The sequence below is a fragment of the Haemorhous mexicanus genome, chromosome 15 (genome assembly GCF_027477595.1).
Source record: "Haemorhous mexicanus isolate bHaeMex1 chromosome 15, bHaeMex1.pri, whole genome shotgun sequence".
Taxonomy (NCBI): domain Eukaryota; kingdom Metazoa; phylum Chordata; class Aves; order Passeriformes; family Fringillidae; genus Haemorhous; species Haemorhous mexicanus.
Window position 1 is genome coordinate 1,128,736 of NC_082355.1, and position 18,079 is coordinate 1,146,814.

General features: G+C 48.4%; 1 protein-coding gene across 1 annotated transcript; it reads right to left on the reverse strand.

Annotated features, from left to right (window-relative positions):
* Positions 1-482: 482 nt before the first annotated feature.
* On the reverse strand, positions 483-18,079 carry NDFIP1 (Nedd4 family interacting protein 1; the record flags this gene model as incomplete). The annotated part of the gene is made up of 8 exons (XM_059859858.1): positions 483-2,464; positions 4,391-4,496; positions 5,058-5,124; positions 6,743-6,867; positions 7,035-7,122; positions 7,969-8,099; positions 8,815-8,902; positions 17,762-18,079. Coding segments are annotated over 7 exons (921 nt in total), but the record flags the coding sequence as incomplete, so codon positions are not given.

The following is an 18,079-nucleotide window of genomic DNA, read 5'->3' on the forward strand; positions in this document are numbered from 1 at the left end:
TCTCTGGATAGTCAAGCCCAAATAAGGCCCAGATGCCAGGAGAGCAAACATGAGGCTGATCGACCAAGTTTGGGCAAATGTGATTCAGAGCTCCCCAATGCTGCAGATTTTGCCTTGCAGGATAAAATTCCTAATTTTGTGTTCACTAATTCCCATTTAAAGAGGACCCTGTGGAACCTCTATCCATCTCTGCCAGCCCCAACTGCTCGTTTGTGGGGACTGTACATTTGAGAAGTTCAGCTGTGAACCAAAACCAGTTTCATGGTCAGTGTCATATGACGACCAAAAAATCCAACAAATCCCCCAAAATGGAATCACCACTTCCTGACAGGCCTGGTTACAAAAGAGATGGACACCTTGGAGATTTGTGTTACACCTTCCACGGAAAAAGATGGAATGCCCCCAGATGATCTGTGTTTGTCATGGACAAGCAGGTGCAATAACACATCAAAACTCAATTAAACATTGTCCTACAGCAACAATTGCTACAGAAGTGACATTTATTGACGTTCTGCTGTATTTACAGGTTGAACATAGTAAAACTCCAGAGTGAATGACCACTTGGCAGAAAGCACAGGAGTGCACATTAAATCTACATTTCCAATGCATCAGAGTCTCTGCTAACACAAATTATAAAAGCAAGAATTACAGGTACGTTAGGAATTGTCTCAAAAGTCCCAAGCCAAAGAAAAAAAAGGCCCTTGTTTTGCAAGATGGTTTTTATACAAAGTTGCAACATGATCTTTTAGTTTTACACTACAGACTTGTTCCATGAAAACCCCTGGAGAGCCCAAAAAGTTGGTGGTGTGAAAGGGAAGGATACTACAACACCGAGAATAAAGACTGTTAAAAGTTAATACTTGTGCCACCTCTAAATTCCCAGTGACACCCTGGAGTCTGGACTGCAGTGACCCCTTTTCCTCCACAGGCCCCTGGGTGCTGGGGGACTGCAGGAGCAGCCTCAGCTCCGGAGTCACCCCTGTGCTGCCAGAAAGGACACGGGGGACAGGGATGGACAGACAGGACATGGGGATGGACAGACAGGGGACAGGGATGGACTGGGATGGACAGACAGGACACAGGGATGGACAGACAGGACATGGGGGACTGGGATGGACAGACAGGACACAGGGATGGACAGACAGGACACAGGGTACAGGGATGGACAGGGGATGGGATATGGGAATGGACAGGACATGATGTAAATGGAGTACAGGAAAGGACAGGACACGGAGTTCCATGGGTTGTACAGGACACGATGCACACAGGCTGTACAGGATGTGACACAAGGGGACTGTACAGGACATGGAGTTCCATGGGCTGTCCAGGACACAGAGCACACACTCTGCACAGGACAGGGTGACACACAGACTGTCCAGGATGGGGTGTCACAGACTGTCCAGGACACAGAGCACACACTCTGCCCAGCACAGGGTGTCACACTCTGCACAGGACAGTGTCACACTCTGTACAGCACAGGGTGTCACACTCTGCACAGGACACAGTGTCACAGACTGTCCAGGACACAGAGCACACACTCTGCACAGGACAGTGTCACACTCTGCACAGGACACAGTGTCACACTCTGCACAGGACACAGTGTCACAGACTGTCCAGGACACAGAGCACACACTCTGCACAGGACAGGGTGTCACACAGACTGTCCAGGATGGGGTGTCACAGACTGTCCAGGACACAGAGCACACACTCTGCCCAGCACAGGGTGTCACACACAGCCCAGCACAGTGTCACAGCCCAGGACAGGGTGTCACACTCTGCCCAGCACAGTGTCACACTCTGTACAGCACAGGGTGTCACACACAGCCCAGGACAGTGTCACACACAGCCCAGCACAGGGTGTCACACACAGCCCAGGACAGTGTCACACACAGCCCAGCACAGGGTGTCACACACAGCCCAGCACAGGGTGTCACACTCTGCACAGGACAGGGTGTCACACAGCCCAGGACAGTGTCACACACAGCCCAGGACAGGGTGTCACACTCTGCACAGCACAGGGTGTCACACACAGCCCAGGACAGTGTCACACACAGCCCAGCACAGGCAGAGCCCGGGCAGCTCCCAGGCTGGAGAGGAACTAAAGCAAGCCTGGCCCCTGCTGGCCCCGGGACGGCTCCTGCTGCCCAAACACCACAAACTCTGGCTGCAGGGCTCCATCAGCACACCACAGACTCACTGCAAGAGCTGCTTCAAACATTAGCCACTAATGAGTCAACAATTACAGAATTCTGCGTTAATTATTAAAATTTTACACCTAAAAACAAATCGAAAGAAATGCTTCTCCTTTTTTTTTTTCTTTTTCCAACAGTACTTTTATTTATTTATTTTAAAGCAGGTGATTATTTTTTCTTCTGCTCCAGAGCCTTGATTCACTTCCTGCAGGTGTCCTGCTGCTTCTTGGGGGGGATTTCACTAATGCAGGAAGACATTTGCCAGAAAACATCTGTTGGAGAAGGATATTGAACACCAAAGCTGCAGTCAGAGGGTTATTTTGGATAACAGGAGGATGTTGTTCACACAGCACAGGATGTCTAAGGGCTTATGAAGTGTCTGAGCACACAATGATGGGAGTCCAGCAAAATGCTCAGGAATCTGTGTGTATTTCACAGGACAACACCAGGATTGTGTCCATTACTGCACACACAGCTGGAATAGTAAACTCCAGCTTTTCACTAGATTCATTTCACCAGCTTTATTTTCTGGTTTGTATTCATTATTCCCCTCCAAATTTTCTAAAAATTATCCCTGCTCTGAAATAAAAATAATCCTTCACTGTGCCCTTTGCATCATGGCCTGAAGAGGAAATCTCATCTAAGGACTAAAACACACTAAAAATCCAAGTCTTTTGTGGTTTCTTCACTCAGAATTCAGGATTAAATATTTATTTTCAGGGGAAGTATCACAGTTGAAATATTTATGAATTATTCTGGACATTTCTCTGAAAGTGCTTTTTGAAAATGCTCTAAAATGACACATAAATAAGAATTTAAACACTCTACACCTCCACAAGCAAGGAGTGAAGCCAGGTCTCCAAAAATGTAATTTCAAACTTCAAACATAGGAAAAGTCTATGCAAAAAGAAACCACAGAGTTCCTTTAGGAAATAAAAAAATTAAGTTTAGGTAAGGGAGCAAAATTTTTGAAAAAAATTGTTCAGTCAGACAAAATACAGAGATAAAGCTGACTTTAAATGCTCACATTCTGTGACCACAAACAGGGGGAAAGCAAGCCTCTGGTGACTCAGCAGGAATCTGGGAGGACATTACAGATCCTGGAGGAGGTCACAAACCAGAACTTTGTTAAGCAGAACTGAAACACGTAAAGAAATTGGCTGAACTATTTTTACACACTATCACCAGAGGAAAGCACTGCACAAAGGCTGCTCTGTGCTGCAGGTTCTCCTCACAGCCTGGAAATGAAGGAGAATCGTGGGCAATTTGCAGTTTCTAATAAAAGGGAAGTGCATTTGGAAACCCAAGGCTCGGTTTTCAAATCTCAACCATTTAATGACCCCCAATTTAAGCTGGGGCTGCTTTGGTTCCTTTGACTGTCCCAGCTGCAATTGCCTCTCTGGGGAAATGGAGTGTTATTATGATATTTCTAAAGGGAGCATCGTGTTGCATTCCCCAGCTGGGAAGCAACCTATTCCAGGATTTCCTTCCCCTCAGGGAGGGACAGTTAATGCCAGGCCATTATCTGCTGTGAGCAGGAAATTATGTACAAGGCTCCAGCTACTTAAGCCTCCTCCTTTAAAGCCCCATTAAGGCAGCCAGCCTGAGGTTCAGCAAGGAAGCAAAACACTCCCAGGCACTCAGGGTTTTGCAGGATGCTCAGGCAGGACAGCTCAGGTGTGTGGGAGGGTCTGAGGAGAGCAAAGGTGTGCAAGGTGTCATTTCTTCAGGAATCTGGCAGCAATTTCAAACAGCAGAATTCAGACAAATGGCTCGTTCTGGGACAAAAGCCAAAGGCACTGGCACGCCCCTCTAACAACATTTTGTGACCTCTCCTCGGGTTTGGGACACACCACGTGTTTCAGGCATGTGATTTCTTCTCAAAGACACACTTCCCAAATACTCAGCAGCACCAAGGGGCAGGGGTTTTGTTCTCACAGTATCTAGTCAGGGAATCAAATGAATATCCAATTCCTCACAGCAAAAACTCAGGGACAAATGTCCAGGGCTCCTCTGCCTCCCATCAGGTCAGTCTGGGCTCTGCAGACTCAGGAGCTGGGTAGGGGGTACCAAGAACCAACTGTTCTCTGCTTCCTTGAGTTCTAAAAATATTCAAGCGTTGGAAAGTGTAGCCTAGAAAAGTCACTAAATAGAGTTAAAATCAAAGCAGAACAAATTCAGGAAAGCAGAAAATTTACCTTTAGTAAATAAAGAGAACTCTGGTTCTGGGAAGAGTGGAAAACGTATCTGGCATCTTCCTAACCTTTGCATAATTAATAAATCCTCTGAGAAACAGCAGAAAACCTGCAGGGGAGAGACACATTTGTCCAGTTAGCACAGGTGCTGCTTCTGCAAGGAGAGGGAGCAGCTGAACTTTCTGCCACCACCACAGAGGGACCTCAGCACTGGGATGCACAGCAGCTGATCACACACAGTAATTATTTTTGGTAGCAGTAACACCTCATCTTTCCATTTCAGGTAACTTTAAAAACAAACTTTACTTGGGCAATCACAAAACTTTTGAATCCAAACAAGATCCAGTCAAGCCCAAAGCAGGAAAAAGAAAATAAAATGAGGAAGGCAACAATCCACTCCTCCATTTAAGCTGCAGGAGCACACACAACATCAGTTACAAGCATTATTCTCTTCTTAACTCTGGATGATGTCAGGATGCTGCCACCAAGAACTGGCAACAGAAGGACAGTGTTTACATGTGCCTTTAAAACCTGAATGTGCTCAGTCAGAGGAGTATGAGGGTCACATTTCATCTGGACATCCACAAACACACATTTAACAGCCAGGAATGCCCACAAAATCCCAACTGACTTGACAGTTTTTAAGCATCTTTCCCCCCCAGACACTCACCTAGCACAAGGAAGACCCACCAAAGCCAGTACTGGCCATCGAAGTAACCAGGAAAATAGGTGGAGAACTGAAAAGCAGCAAACAAAGTACAGTTTGGAGCACATGGAAGTTTGTGAACCAAAGTCTATCCCCACCAACCTTAGCAGTAACCAGACCAGGGCTGCCCACAAGAGATCTCATGGAATGCTGCATTTCAGCAGCTGCAGCAATGAGTTACCTCCACAAACTGTTACTTACAGTTTTTCTGCACCAGCTCCACAAGGGGAATGGGACAGACTGAACACCCAGCTATGAATTCTGCCCATCAGTGAGGCACAAGGACACTACTGGGCAAATATTCCTGTTTTAGATTGTGTCCTGGATGCTTACAAAGCACAGCTGCAGGTTCTGAAAGGGCAGAGCAGGCTTGCAGCAGTGCAGCACATTTATTACACTGTCAGGTTGGATGGTGGAACAGCTGGAAAAGAAATCCCACATCTGTGGAGCCACTGACAAGATTCCCAATTGGGAAAATTACTGCTATTAAATGAAAGGCACCAACACTATGAGAGCACTGAAGTTCACAGTTTCAGTATAAATACATTATAATTCCTCTGGGTTGGTTCTATTCAAACTTGAAAACCTAACAAAAGATAGGTCAGTTACTGACATTTAAATCAAATCCACAGATAATGTCACCTCCTTCTGTCACACCTCTTAATCCAGCAAACAGTACTTAACACCTCTGAACCAAGATGACCACAAAAACTGTCAAAAAGTGAAGAGATGCTGTATTTACAAATTAGAATTCCCAGCCCCAAAAGGCAGGGTAGGAATTGACAGCTCTGACACGAATGCTCTCTACTTCTACTTACAGCCAGTGAGCTGCTTGCTTGAAATTCAACTTTCAGCCTGGAATGCCATCATTTCACAGGCTCCAAATAAAGATTTCCTGAAGGAAATATTTTCTCCCAATCCCTCCAAAAGACATAAGAGCTAAAAATCCCGGAGCAGGGTGGCAGCCTGCTCCTGCTCCTGCTCCTGTGCCGCAGGGAGGCTGCACCAGAGGGCACCCACGGCCTTCTCCCACTGCTGCTCCAAACCTCACTCCTCCCACAGCCCTACTTCCCTCTCCTCATCAGCTATCCTGCATTTTAGAGAATTTCCTTCTTTCCAGGAGAGCCAGGGCACAGCAAGCTGAAGAGGCTGAAGGCAGGGCTGGCTTTGCCTGGGTCCATGTTTTCCTGGATCAGAGCATTGCTGCTGCTCAAACCACACTCTGCACAAACCACACTCTGCTCAGGCCAGTGCCTCTGTCAGACACACAGAATGAACCCCAGAATCCCACAGGGGGCTGGGCTGGAAAGGGTCCTACAGCTCCTCTCTTTTGCCACCAACAGGGACACCTTCCACTCGCCCAGGAATCCCTGTCCAGCTTAAACTTGGACACTTCCAGGGATGGAGCATCCCCAAAGCATATCTGGGTGTGCAATCTTTCTTTTCTTTTACTACAGTTATAATTCCAGCACGTAAACAGGATACAATTATGGAAAAGCCCTGTTCTTAGTGATTTAGTAGCTCAAAAATTATTTCATTATTTTAAGAAATCCCCTAAATTTATCACCAACTTCAGTATGAGATAAAAACCTGCTGGGGAAAAAAGAGTATCAGTGTCTGTGTACATGGTTTTGCACCACACAACTCACCCTGACAATAAGGATCCACTTAATAAGGGACAGACCAAAGCCAGAAATGGCCCCATATCGTCCTGCAGCTGAAGTAGTCAGACAGAAAGACAGGAAAAATCCAATCCAGTTGAAGAGGAATGCCACTGAGAAAGCAGGAGAAAAGCAGCAGGTCAAGACACCTTTATATTCCAAGGAAAAAAACCATAAACCCCTTGCACTCAGGTTTTTCCTGGTGCTACATAAACATAAATGTGACCCAGACAATTTTGGGTCACTGCTTGGAAAAAAGTTCATTCCATCAGGTACTTACTGAAGAAAGTCAGCATGAAAATGCCATCATTTCCTATCCTCAGCTGGTCAGTGTCATCAAAGTCATCCCGTGTCACAAAGTCATCATCCTGCAACGCAGAGGGAGGCAGCACACGGGGGGGGATTTAGGTCAGTCCAGTCCATACAGCAACCCCACTTCTGGGTGTGACTCTTCAAAAAAAGGGCTGGAATTCTAAATATCAAAAGGCCACAAACGCAGGCCCGAGAAAATTCCTGTTTCTCATCCTGAAAGGGTGCAGGGCATGAAATGTTATCTATATAATAGGAAATGTATCTTTATTTTTAACATAGTCAAGATCCAGCATGTTCTTGTTCTCATAGTGAAGAATTCTTCAACTCATCAAAAAATTATCATCTCAGCAAGGAATTTGGCTTCTGTGAAGAAGTGTAATGAGCAGGGGACTTCTAGCACTAGCAGGGGTGGAAAGAATGGCTGAACAAGAGATAATATTGAAAAAAACAAAAAGAAATGATTCTGACAGAATGGTTTTATCGTCCTTGTATCAGCTACACTGACCTCCAGAAAAGTCAACTAAGTAAGCAGCAGGAGTATCAAGGGTAGATAGGCCAGACAGCTGAAGAATTAATCCTAAATCTTTTTTAAAAATGAAAAAACCCAACAAAAACCCCAGTGTCAGTGCACAGGGATACAGCACAGTCCCTCTGTCAGCTTGCCAAGCTAATCTGGCTAGCACATGCTGGCATTACTGAGATGTCTGACATCATCACAGCACTCAGAAGAAAATGAAAAAAAAAAAAAATAGCCACAGGACTCTCAGAAGTGTGGAATACCACCACCCCAGAAAGCTTCAAAACCACAAAAAACCCGACACAAACGTTAAGAGTGATGACACACGATGGGCAGGAGTTAAAGCTGAAATGGCAGCCAGCAGGGCAGGGACAGGGACACTCACCCTGCCAGGAACCAAGGGAATGGTGGCCTCAGCCTTGGTCCTCTCGGCCTCGTCGTAGCTGGGCAGAGTGGTGGCCACGTTGTAGGACGGCGGCTTCGGGAACCCCGACTCATCCTTGTAGTCAAAGTAAGCTGCACACAACCAGAGACACAGAGAAAACTCAGCACTTCCTCAGAACACCGTGCTGGGAACCAGCAGTGCTCCAGGGACTTCCAGGGAGCCCCATTCCCCACCCTTCCCCCACCATCCCAAAGCACAGAGGGGAAAGCCCAGGAGCACCTTCTCTGATAGCCAGCAAGCCAGGGAACACTCCCTGAACACGGCTGGTTGTACTTCTGCTTAAAACAACGCCACAAGCTGTGCCTCTGCTGACTTGGATACTCAGAAACAGTCACGTTTCCAGATCCAAGTGGTTATTAAAGTTATTAGTGACAGGACAGGAGGATGAGTCAAAGTCCCATCCTTATGACCAAGTGCTTAGTTATTGGAAAGTGCAGGAAAAGTGAATTCTTTAAACCCTTTTATGTAATGAATCCTTTAAGGAAGGGGCACAGCATCATCCAAATGCCAGATAATGAGAGGGGAACCACAAATCCTCCCAGCACTTTGATTTTTAACTGTCTCCAATTTACTGAGAACACTGTGAACTGTAACTTGAACACCCCTTGATGGGATGACATCAGACGAGCGCAGCCAAATTGCATCTCCTAAACCACAAGTACCAACAGGCTGTGTGGATCAATCCTGATGCCTGCAGCTCAGGAAGGTGCTGCAGAGCCAGCTGTGGATGAGGAGAGCAGTCAGTGGCAGCAGAGCAATGCCAGCCCTTTCCCCAGGTGAGAGTACCTGTGCTCTCTGCAGAAATGCTGCTGTAGGGCGGAGGGGCGTCGTTCACCACCGGCACGGCCTCGCCCGGCTCCTCTTCATTCTGCAGCTGAACAGAACCACACACCAGGGCTCAGGGGCTTCCTCAGGGCTCTGACACCACCCCTGCAGCTTTAACTGCACACAACAGACCCTTCTGGAAGCACCACGGGACAGAGAGCAGCTGCTCAGCCTCCCTCCGAAGCGTTCCCACTTGAAATGATCAATCTTCCATCTCAGTTCTTATGTTGTCTTTAAATCCTCTCCTCACACACCTGGACTCCAGCACAGCACAGCACACAGCTTTCCAGTACCTTTCCATTTCCCCAGCAGTTCCTCAGCTCACATTGCTTAGAAGCTGCAGTTGCATCTGGTTTAGTCAAAGAAATACAGTGAGATACCCAACAAAAGGCTCCATTGCTGCCTGTGGCTTTGCTAAGGAAGGCTTTTCTATGGCTACATTACATAATGATGCACAAAAGTGCAAATGTTGCCATTTCCCTTCAACCTTTCACACTGCATGACTGAAAAGGAGCCGGTTTATTTTGTGCACTGTGCTTCCCACAGGCTCTGTATAAATAACCAGGAGCTATCACAGATCCAGCATCACCCGCACGAGGCAGGTGTGCAGTGGCAGCTTTGATCAGGAAAGCAGCAGTACCAGGCCAGAAAGGAGGTTACAGCTGCCATCTCATGTTTCCCTTCCTTCCATTTCTCATCACCTCAGCAGCAAAGGCACTGAGGTTTTCTGCAGAATAACTCACCTCAAACAAGCACCTCCAGACTGAAGCACTGGGCTGAGCAGGAGGCACTGCCCTCCTTTGAAACCACCACTAAACAACTTCTCCTCCAGCTCTCCCTCCTGCAACCCCACACATTTGCTCCTGAAGCCATCTGAGATATTTTGCTTTCTTTTCTTTGGAGAGACATGCTGCCATTCTCCTTGAGCATTTCACACAGGGGCGGGGGCGTAGGGGGATGTTCTCATCCTATTTGTATCAGGGGAAAATAAATCAGCTCCCACTTCTAAATGCAGATCTTGGAAATCCAAGTGTTCTGTGCTTTGGAGTTTTATTCCTTTTGCTGCTTAACATCACAGATCACAGGATGGTTTGGGTTGGGCCATCCCTTAAAGCCCATCTCATTCCACCCCCTCCCACTGGCCCTCCTGCTCCAAGCCCAACATCCAACCTGGTCTTGGACACTGCCAGGGATTCAGGGGCAGCTAGAGCTGCTCTGTGCCAGCAGAAGTCTATAACCTATATTCTGCTCCAGATCACACCACACACACCCTCTGTGAAAGCCTTGACTGTGCTTAGCAGATGACAATGAGTGGTTCTGCTGGCAGGTCCAAGGGGTCAGCTGAGAGGGGGAAAAGGGAGAAAATTACACTGGAAAGCACCAGAACAAAATCAGGAGTAGAATCTGCCAGTCCAGGTGCAGCAAAACAGCTGAGCAGTTCAGTCCTGCACTCCAGTTCCACGTCAGCTGAAGCTCACTCTGCTCCCCAGGAACATTTCCCAAACAGAAGAGGTGGGGAAGAAGAAAAGGGTGCTTGGGTCAGCCCCAAGCTTTGTGGATAAGCAGCCCTCACATGACAACACTGAACCATTTCCTTGAAGAAGGAGGAATCAGTGATACGGATGAAAATTTAATCCCTGTTCCAGGGAGCAGCTCCCAGCACAGCTGTCAGCAGGACACAGCCCAGAGCTGCTCCCTGGCCAGATGTGAGGCACAGCAAACAATCCCAGGGTGTGAGGCCCTGGGGGTGGAGGTGGCAGGACCTGCCTCACCTGCAGCTTTGCTGAGCCCCAGGGCACTGAGCAGGGACAGGAGGAGCTGCAGCAACTCCCAGCACAGCGAGGCACCTTCCACCTTCTTCTTCCCAAAGCCTTTCCAAGAGACAAAAATGCCTCATTCTATAAACCCCACAGAGCTCAGCACTAGAAGTAAATGCAAACTAACTTGAAAAGCAATTGCCTATTAGAATATGCTTTCATTTTTTTATAAAAAGAGAGCATCCAGAAATCCCAGACCACCCCACACAGAGCACGAGGGACAATGGAAGGGACAGGAAAACACAGAGCCAAACTGCTTGATTCAATCTCTGCCCAGAGAGCTGCCTCTGGATCCCTGGACATGGCAGGGGTAAAAAAAAGAGTAAAAAGATGATATTTAGGGTCATCCCAACCCAAACCATTCTGTGATTCCAAGATTCCCCCAGTTCTGTAGTTTGAATTCTCTGAAAATGCTCCACCATGCTTATTGCCAGTCTATCCATGAAAATATGAAAATTCAGCAGTTCTTTTCTCCCTCTGCCTGTGCAGGACCTGGTCTATTGACAGGAGGAAAGGCTCTGTCACAGCTGGGACACTCTGCATTCCACATGCCCTTTGTTACCTGTTCTCCAGGTGAGGGGGTGGCAGAAATTCAACCCCTCATGCCTGTAAGAGAGAAGGCAGGTACAGCCTGAGAGCACAGTCACCAGGGAGGGGGAAGGAAAGCACCACATGTGACAACACTGGAAGAAATGAAATAAAAGAGGACACAGATATTGAGTGGAATATTAACTCCTCCCACTGGTTCTTCTTTCAATAGTAAAAAGAAATACATGTTCTTCCAGCCATGTCACGTGGGAGAAAGCAGCTGAATTCACTGCTGCCTTCAAACATCTCAATTCAGGTAATGGATAATGACACAAAAAATGCAGCTACTCTCTGAAGTTGAGCTTGAGGCTGTAGGAGGTTACAGTTATAGAAAACATATTTTTCTTCTAATGGACAAGGTACACAAATGCCTTCCAGCCTTTTTAATGATTCCAGGCATCTAAAATTCAACTAAGTGCCTATTAGCAGAGCAGGGAGGGTTCATGTGACAGGAAGAATGACTCATCAGGCCTGGCTGCCCTGGCCTGGCCCCAGCTCCCACCTGCCCTGCACAGCTCCAGGTATGGGCTCCCAGAGAATTCCCCCGAGGCTGCAGAACCCAGAGGTCTGGTTAAAAGCAGTGTCTGACTTCAGTCTGTTCTGTGAGGCTGTGGGATAATTCTTTCCTAGAGTCACTGATGGATTTTAGCTTTTCAGGCAAGGTTCTGGTATTCATGGCATTAAAAAATGACAGTCTTTACAGCCATGCCTGTAGTTACTGAAACAACAGCTTGGCTGGGATTTTTTCACCACACTGCTAAACCAACTGAAAGTGAACTGACAGAACACCCAGGGATAATTATTTTAAAATAAACCCCATCATCAGAAGCCTGGCACTGAGCAGGACATCACCTCTGGTTGCCACTTGCCCCAACTGAGACCTGTCCCATGTAAACACACAGCACAGCAACATAAAAGTTGAGATCTTCCAAGCTGTTTGGAAATATTTCCATGTAAACTCTGAAGAAAGCATTTCCAATAAATATATTGGTTAATTCTTCCAAATTTCCTAAACACAGCATATGGGCTGCTCACATAGTTTTGAATCTTTATTTTTTAAATCCCCTTTGCCAAGTTCTGAGGCTGCATGTAAATATTCTTTACACCAAATGAGCATCACTACACAAAACCAGCATTACTACAAGCTGGGCCTTAGCAATAGATCACATATCATTACATATCTTCAGCCTTTTGGAAGTAAATTAAAGTCACTGCCAGCTCTGAAAAGGAGAGTTATTTTTACTGACTTTTGCTTTACTCAATTAAACACACCCTGATTTAAAATCCTGACTTTTGGTCGATGTTGTTGCAAATTTCTGTAACTTAACATCAGCTTATTAATCAGCAGGGATAATGATAAGCTACCAGAGAGGCCAACCCACTCCCTTCAGCCCTCTCCCTGATGAGCAAATAACTGTTTTCTCCTGTAGGCTCTCCCAGCCCATTTCCCTGGAGCAGTGACAGCCCTGAGTGCCTGGCCCAGCCCCTGCCCTGGCACAGGTGTGCCAAGCACCTCTCAGGTGACACATCTGGCACCTGTGCCAAGCCAACCCTCCCTGGGGAGATGCTGATGCTCCAGCCCTGAGCAGAGCCCAGCCCTGGGAGTGACCTCCCTAGCTGTGCCAACCCCAGAATTTCCCCATGGAAAGGGGGCTCAGCCTTGGCAGGGGCTGCCCAGAGGGGTTTGGAGTGCCCATCCCTGCAGGTGGCACCTGGAGGTGGCACTCAGTGCTCTGGGCTGGGGACAAGGAGGGGATAGGGCACAGCTGGGACTTGGTTTTTCCAAACTGAGTGACTCTGAGATACTCCTCCCTTTTAACAGAGGACTGAAAACTGTGCCCCACTCCCCAAAGCCACCTGGAGCAGCTCCCTGGCACCCAGTGAGCACACACAGGGCAGGAGCCAGCAGCAGCATCCAGCTGAGGGGGGCAATGGCAATGACCCCATGAGCCACCAAAAGGCAAAACCACAAATCAAAACCTATTTTTTGGCCATAAAATACAACCTGTGGTGTTGTCCTCTGACTCACTGCAGCCAAGGGCCTGACACCACAAAAATGCTCCTCAATCCTGGGAAACAAGCTGGTCTGATTCCCTCATTTCTGTTCAAACAGGGAGTTAGACTGGTCTGGACAGACTGGAAACAAGCACTTGGGCCAGCACAAACCTGTGCCACACACTGGCCTTAGACTTGAGAGATCAAGGTCTTAATATGGAAAAATTAGGTTTTAATCTTGGATAGCTGCAATTAAATTTCCCACACCTAAAGCATAAGGCCTTCTCATAATATTTAGAATCAGACTAATATTTTTCTGGACATTAGGGTATTTCAGTAAGACTTATAAACATTTTAAAATATCGTGGTTTTTAAATGGTCAAATGAAGAAGGTTAAGTACCTTCCAGGTGAAAAAAATCCCATTGTGCCACCACAGATCAAATTTGGATATTTCACAACAGGCAGGAACAGAATGATTGGATGGCCCTCGATACTGAATTTTGCTCACTCGTCCCCATGACAAAGGATCAGAATTCACACATGCACACACAGAACTTTTGATCCTTGCATTCTGTATGGTTACTTCTAAGCCATGATGCCAAACCCACAGAAAAAGGCTGCTCACCTCCTGGGAGCACTGAACAACCCAAAGCCCTCAGGGCTGTTCCTACAGCTGCTTCCCGACGGGGCTACTGAGCCCCACTGAATTTTAGTCATGAGAGAAAAGTTACTAAAAAACCAACTCAGAGCTCCACACCATCCTGATGCCTGAGATAATACTGTATTTAAAAGTTTGCTTGCAAAGCTATTTTCTCCTGCCACACAAGCTGTGAGGTGACACAGGACTGCTGCTGTTTCCCTGCCTTTCCCACATCCTTTGATTTTTAGGGACAGAATGTATTTAAATTCTATAACAACTTTTTCATACAGAATCACTAAACCCTTGCAAAGCTACCTGACAGGTACTGCTGCCTGCACAGGGGGATGTTTCAGAGGAAAATAATCAGATTTTAGTCACCTCAGCACAGCCAAGGCTGGACAAGGGGCAACTTCAGCACAACCTCGGAGCAGAAGCTGCACAATTTTACTCTGCAATTTTTCTAATTTTACTTGGTTTATGTCAATGGCATCTCCTCTTCTGGTTACAAATAAAATAAAATATATAAATAAATATGCAAACGACCTACCCTGCAACTTCTCTTAGCATTCTTATCTTAAGCCAGCACATCTTGCACACTGCAAGGACCTCACTGAGGAAACAGTCACTGACATTTCTGATTCTAACTGCTGACATGAAAAGATTTGGGATGCTCTCATTTTTTAGTTTCAAGCTGTGTGCCCATTTCAGCTGCAAAATTAAACACAAGCTCAAGGTACACACAAGGCAGCAACTGATATCTGCCTCCCTGTTCCACTCCAGCCTCCCCAGATATTAAAGAAGCATTGTAGTCCTTCATGGATTTAAACTCTATTCCCATTCTATTTCCAGCAATGTATTCCTTCCACAGTTTTCACAGAACAAAAAACAAACAAATGGAAAAATCTTTCTTCCTTATTTTTCCCATTGACACCTCCCTTCATGGAATGATTCGTGATCCATGTAAACCTTCAACAAGTGGAACAGGAAGACACAGCACTTAAAAAGGAATACATCTTCATTATTTAACACTCCCACCATTTCCTAGGTGGGTTTACATTACTCATACACCTCACATGTATTTTCAAATGCTCCAAGTGCAAAGCATGCCTGGAAAACACAGAGTGTAAATAAACCTGTTAAAGCTGGGCTATTTTTTCCAGAATGGACGGTAATTTCTGTTCCAAGGATGAAATACAGTTCTGCCAACTAAACTCTCAACCCAGGGTTATGCTGGGAAGGCTTTAAGCCCACTAATCCCAACAACATCCCAGTATAACTTTCCCAAAGGCAGATTGAAATGACAGCAGCCTCTCAGTGTCCCTTTTTGGGGACACAGCAGTGCCCGGAATAACAGCACCAGGGCGGGCTGCAGCTCTCTCCTTCCCAAACCTCTCCATTCCCACCTCCACAAGCACAGCCCTAGCACCTGGCCTGCAGAGGAGGATCCAAATCCAGCAGTCTGAGCCTGTCCCAGCCCTGCTCCCAATGGAAGGGGTGGAGAGGCTGAAATCCCTTCTCCAGAGCTTCAGTTTGATCTTACAGGGAGCTGCACCTCCTCAGTACTGAGCTCAGACTCACAGCGCCCAAAGGCACCACTGCAGGCTACTTTTTATCAGATTGTCTCCTGCCTGAACAAAGCCATGGCCTAGGAAGTTGGCTTTGGAAAATCAATCAGTGCACGCCCCTTGCACTGCCCACGATGGTGAACAGACACGGGCTGGGAGTCTGCAGGGAAGAAAGAGGCTGCTGATGGAGCACAGCCCACATTCCCACCTTCCCACACCCCACCTGCAAGGCTGAGAAGGGCTGGGAGAGGACAGGAAACACACAGGTCTCAAACTGGGGTATCAAGTTCTGCTGTGCTCAGATCATGGTCACTAACTCTCACCTTTTTTTCCTGAAAATACAGGTACTTGAGGAATCCTACAAATACTGTACAGGTTCCACAGTGCCCACACTTCAGTGCTGCTCCCACATACACACGGATACATCAGGAACCCACCCCAGAGGGAGGGTTGCACATCCCTGGCACGCTTGGACAGTCAATCACATTTACCAGTGCAGGAACCACCTACCTGCATAACCAACTCCATTAATACATTACCCCACCACCCAAAAAGATCAAGCCTTAAAAATTCCTCCACTGACTCATAATCCAATAATTTAAAGGATTAAATGAGCTTGTTGTGAATTTCTCCAGGCTATCTCCACTGACTGGGTCCTGTATTCACTCTAGCCCTTGTAGTTATCACTTCACTATCAGTTCCTTAGCACATGGTACATTCATTATTGTACATTCCCACACACAATAAGTTTCAAAATATGGGGGTGAAATTGACACATTCAATGCTACAGAGACTCTCCCACTCTCTCATCCTCTCTATCTAAATCCCAACTGCATCTCCACAGCCTGCAGGGTTTTGAAGCAACACAAGCATTAGGAGTCAGCTCAGTGATAACACACTTCACAACGGGAACACCTGGGCTCTGGCAGAGGGCAAGGAAAGAGAAGCAATTTCTAAACAAAAGTAAATTCATTTACATGTGAGAATCTGCCTCTCACGCCAGTTAAACCAGTGGCTCCACAGGCCTCCATTATGTGCTTGTCTTTAGCAGTGCAAATCCTCTGGCACAGCCTGGCTCCCTAATCTCCGCAGATGAGTCTGCCCCGGCTCTGCCCGAGGTGTGAGCAGCCACAGCGCTGAGCGGGCCAACAACAGCTTTACACACCCCTCTCAGGGGAAACCAGGAGTGTGTCCATCGGCCAGGTAACACCACAGGAGGCAATGGGGTCCTTCAGCAATTGTGGCACCCATCCCCACTGCTCTGGGTGATGGGACACGCTGCACATCCCTTGGGAAAAGACATTTGTGAAGACACTTGTTGGGGTCAACACCACCAGCAGGACTCTGCCAGGAAAGGCGATTAGTGCAGAGCCCTGGTTATCAGACCCTAGCAGGTCCCAGAACAACACAAAGAGATTTGTCATCCTAAGTGAGCACATCTGTTTAGCACTGGAAAAAAAAAAAAAAAAAACCAAACCAAACCGAAGTTTTACTCAACTTCTACATTCCCAGTATGTAAAAACACGGAGACCTGCAGCTGTCAGACGAGACAAGTACTCCATCCCATGGGAGGGTGTATCTCGAACTCTGCCGAGCAGGAGCCTACCCACGCTGGGAATGCTACCCAGGAAAAGTCACAACACAGCGATTTCTTGGGAGAGCCTCGGTTCAGCAGGAGCGAGCTGTCTGCTGTTTTGAGGGATTTCTCCATTACTCTAAGTAAAGAATTCTCCATGTCTGATGTCAGAAAGGCGCCTGCCAGAACTGGGTCACACCGGGGGGCCCAGCCGACAGCCGGCCCTTTCCGTGGGGCCGGTGCTGCAGACAAACGGGAGGCAGGAAGAGAAGAACGACCCGAATTCCCCAGGGAGCTCTTTAAGGCCAGCCCCTGGCCTAGAGGGAGTCCACACGTAAAAGATGGAAGAAAACTAACGGGGACCTCGGGACGATGCGGAACGAGACCGTGCCGGTGGGGGGGTCGCTGGCCGTGGGGGGAAATGACCGGCGGGGTCAGCGCCCTGCCCAAGGTCGCCCCGGGACTGGGCAAACACCGGCCCCGGACACACCCGGCCCCGGGAGTGGGCAGACACCCGGCCCCAGGACAGAGCAAACACCAGCCCCGGGACTGGGCAAACACCGGCCGCGGGCACACCCAGCCCCCAGCCGGCGGGGAGCGGCTCCGCGGCCGAGCCCGGCCTGACCCCCCGGGGACCCGCGGCCTCCGCCCCGGGCGCTGCCGCCAGCACAGGCCCCGCTCCCGGCCCCGCCGCCCCGGGAGCCGCCCGGCCCCGGCGCCCCTCACCTGCTGGTAGCGGCCGGTGCTGGGCTCGGCGGCCGCGGCCGCCATGGCGCTGCGGGGTCGGTGCGGGCGCTGCGCAGGCGGAGGCGGCGGCGGCGGCCCGGTCGCTGCTCGCTGCGGGCTCCGCTCGCTCCCGCCCTCCCCGTCACGCTCGGCCGCGCCGCCTCCCGCCCCGCCCGCCGCCGGAGCCGCCCCGGGCCGCGAGCAGCGCTCCTGGAACGGCCACGGAATCACAGAACCACCGAGGCTGGCAGCGACCTGCAACACCAGCGAGTCCGTGCTGTGCCCGATGCCCGCCTTGTCCCCAGCCCAGAGCCCCGA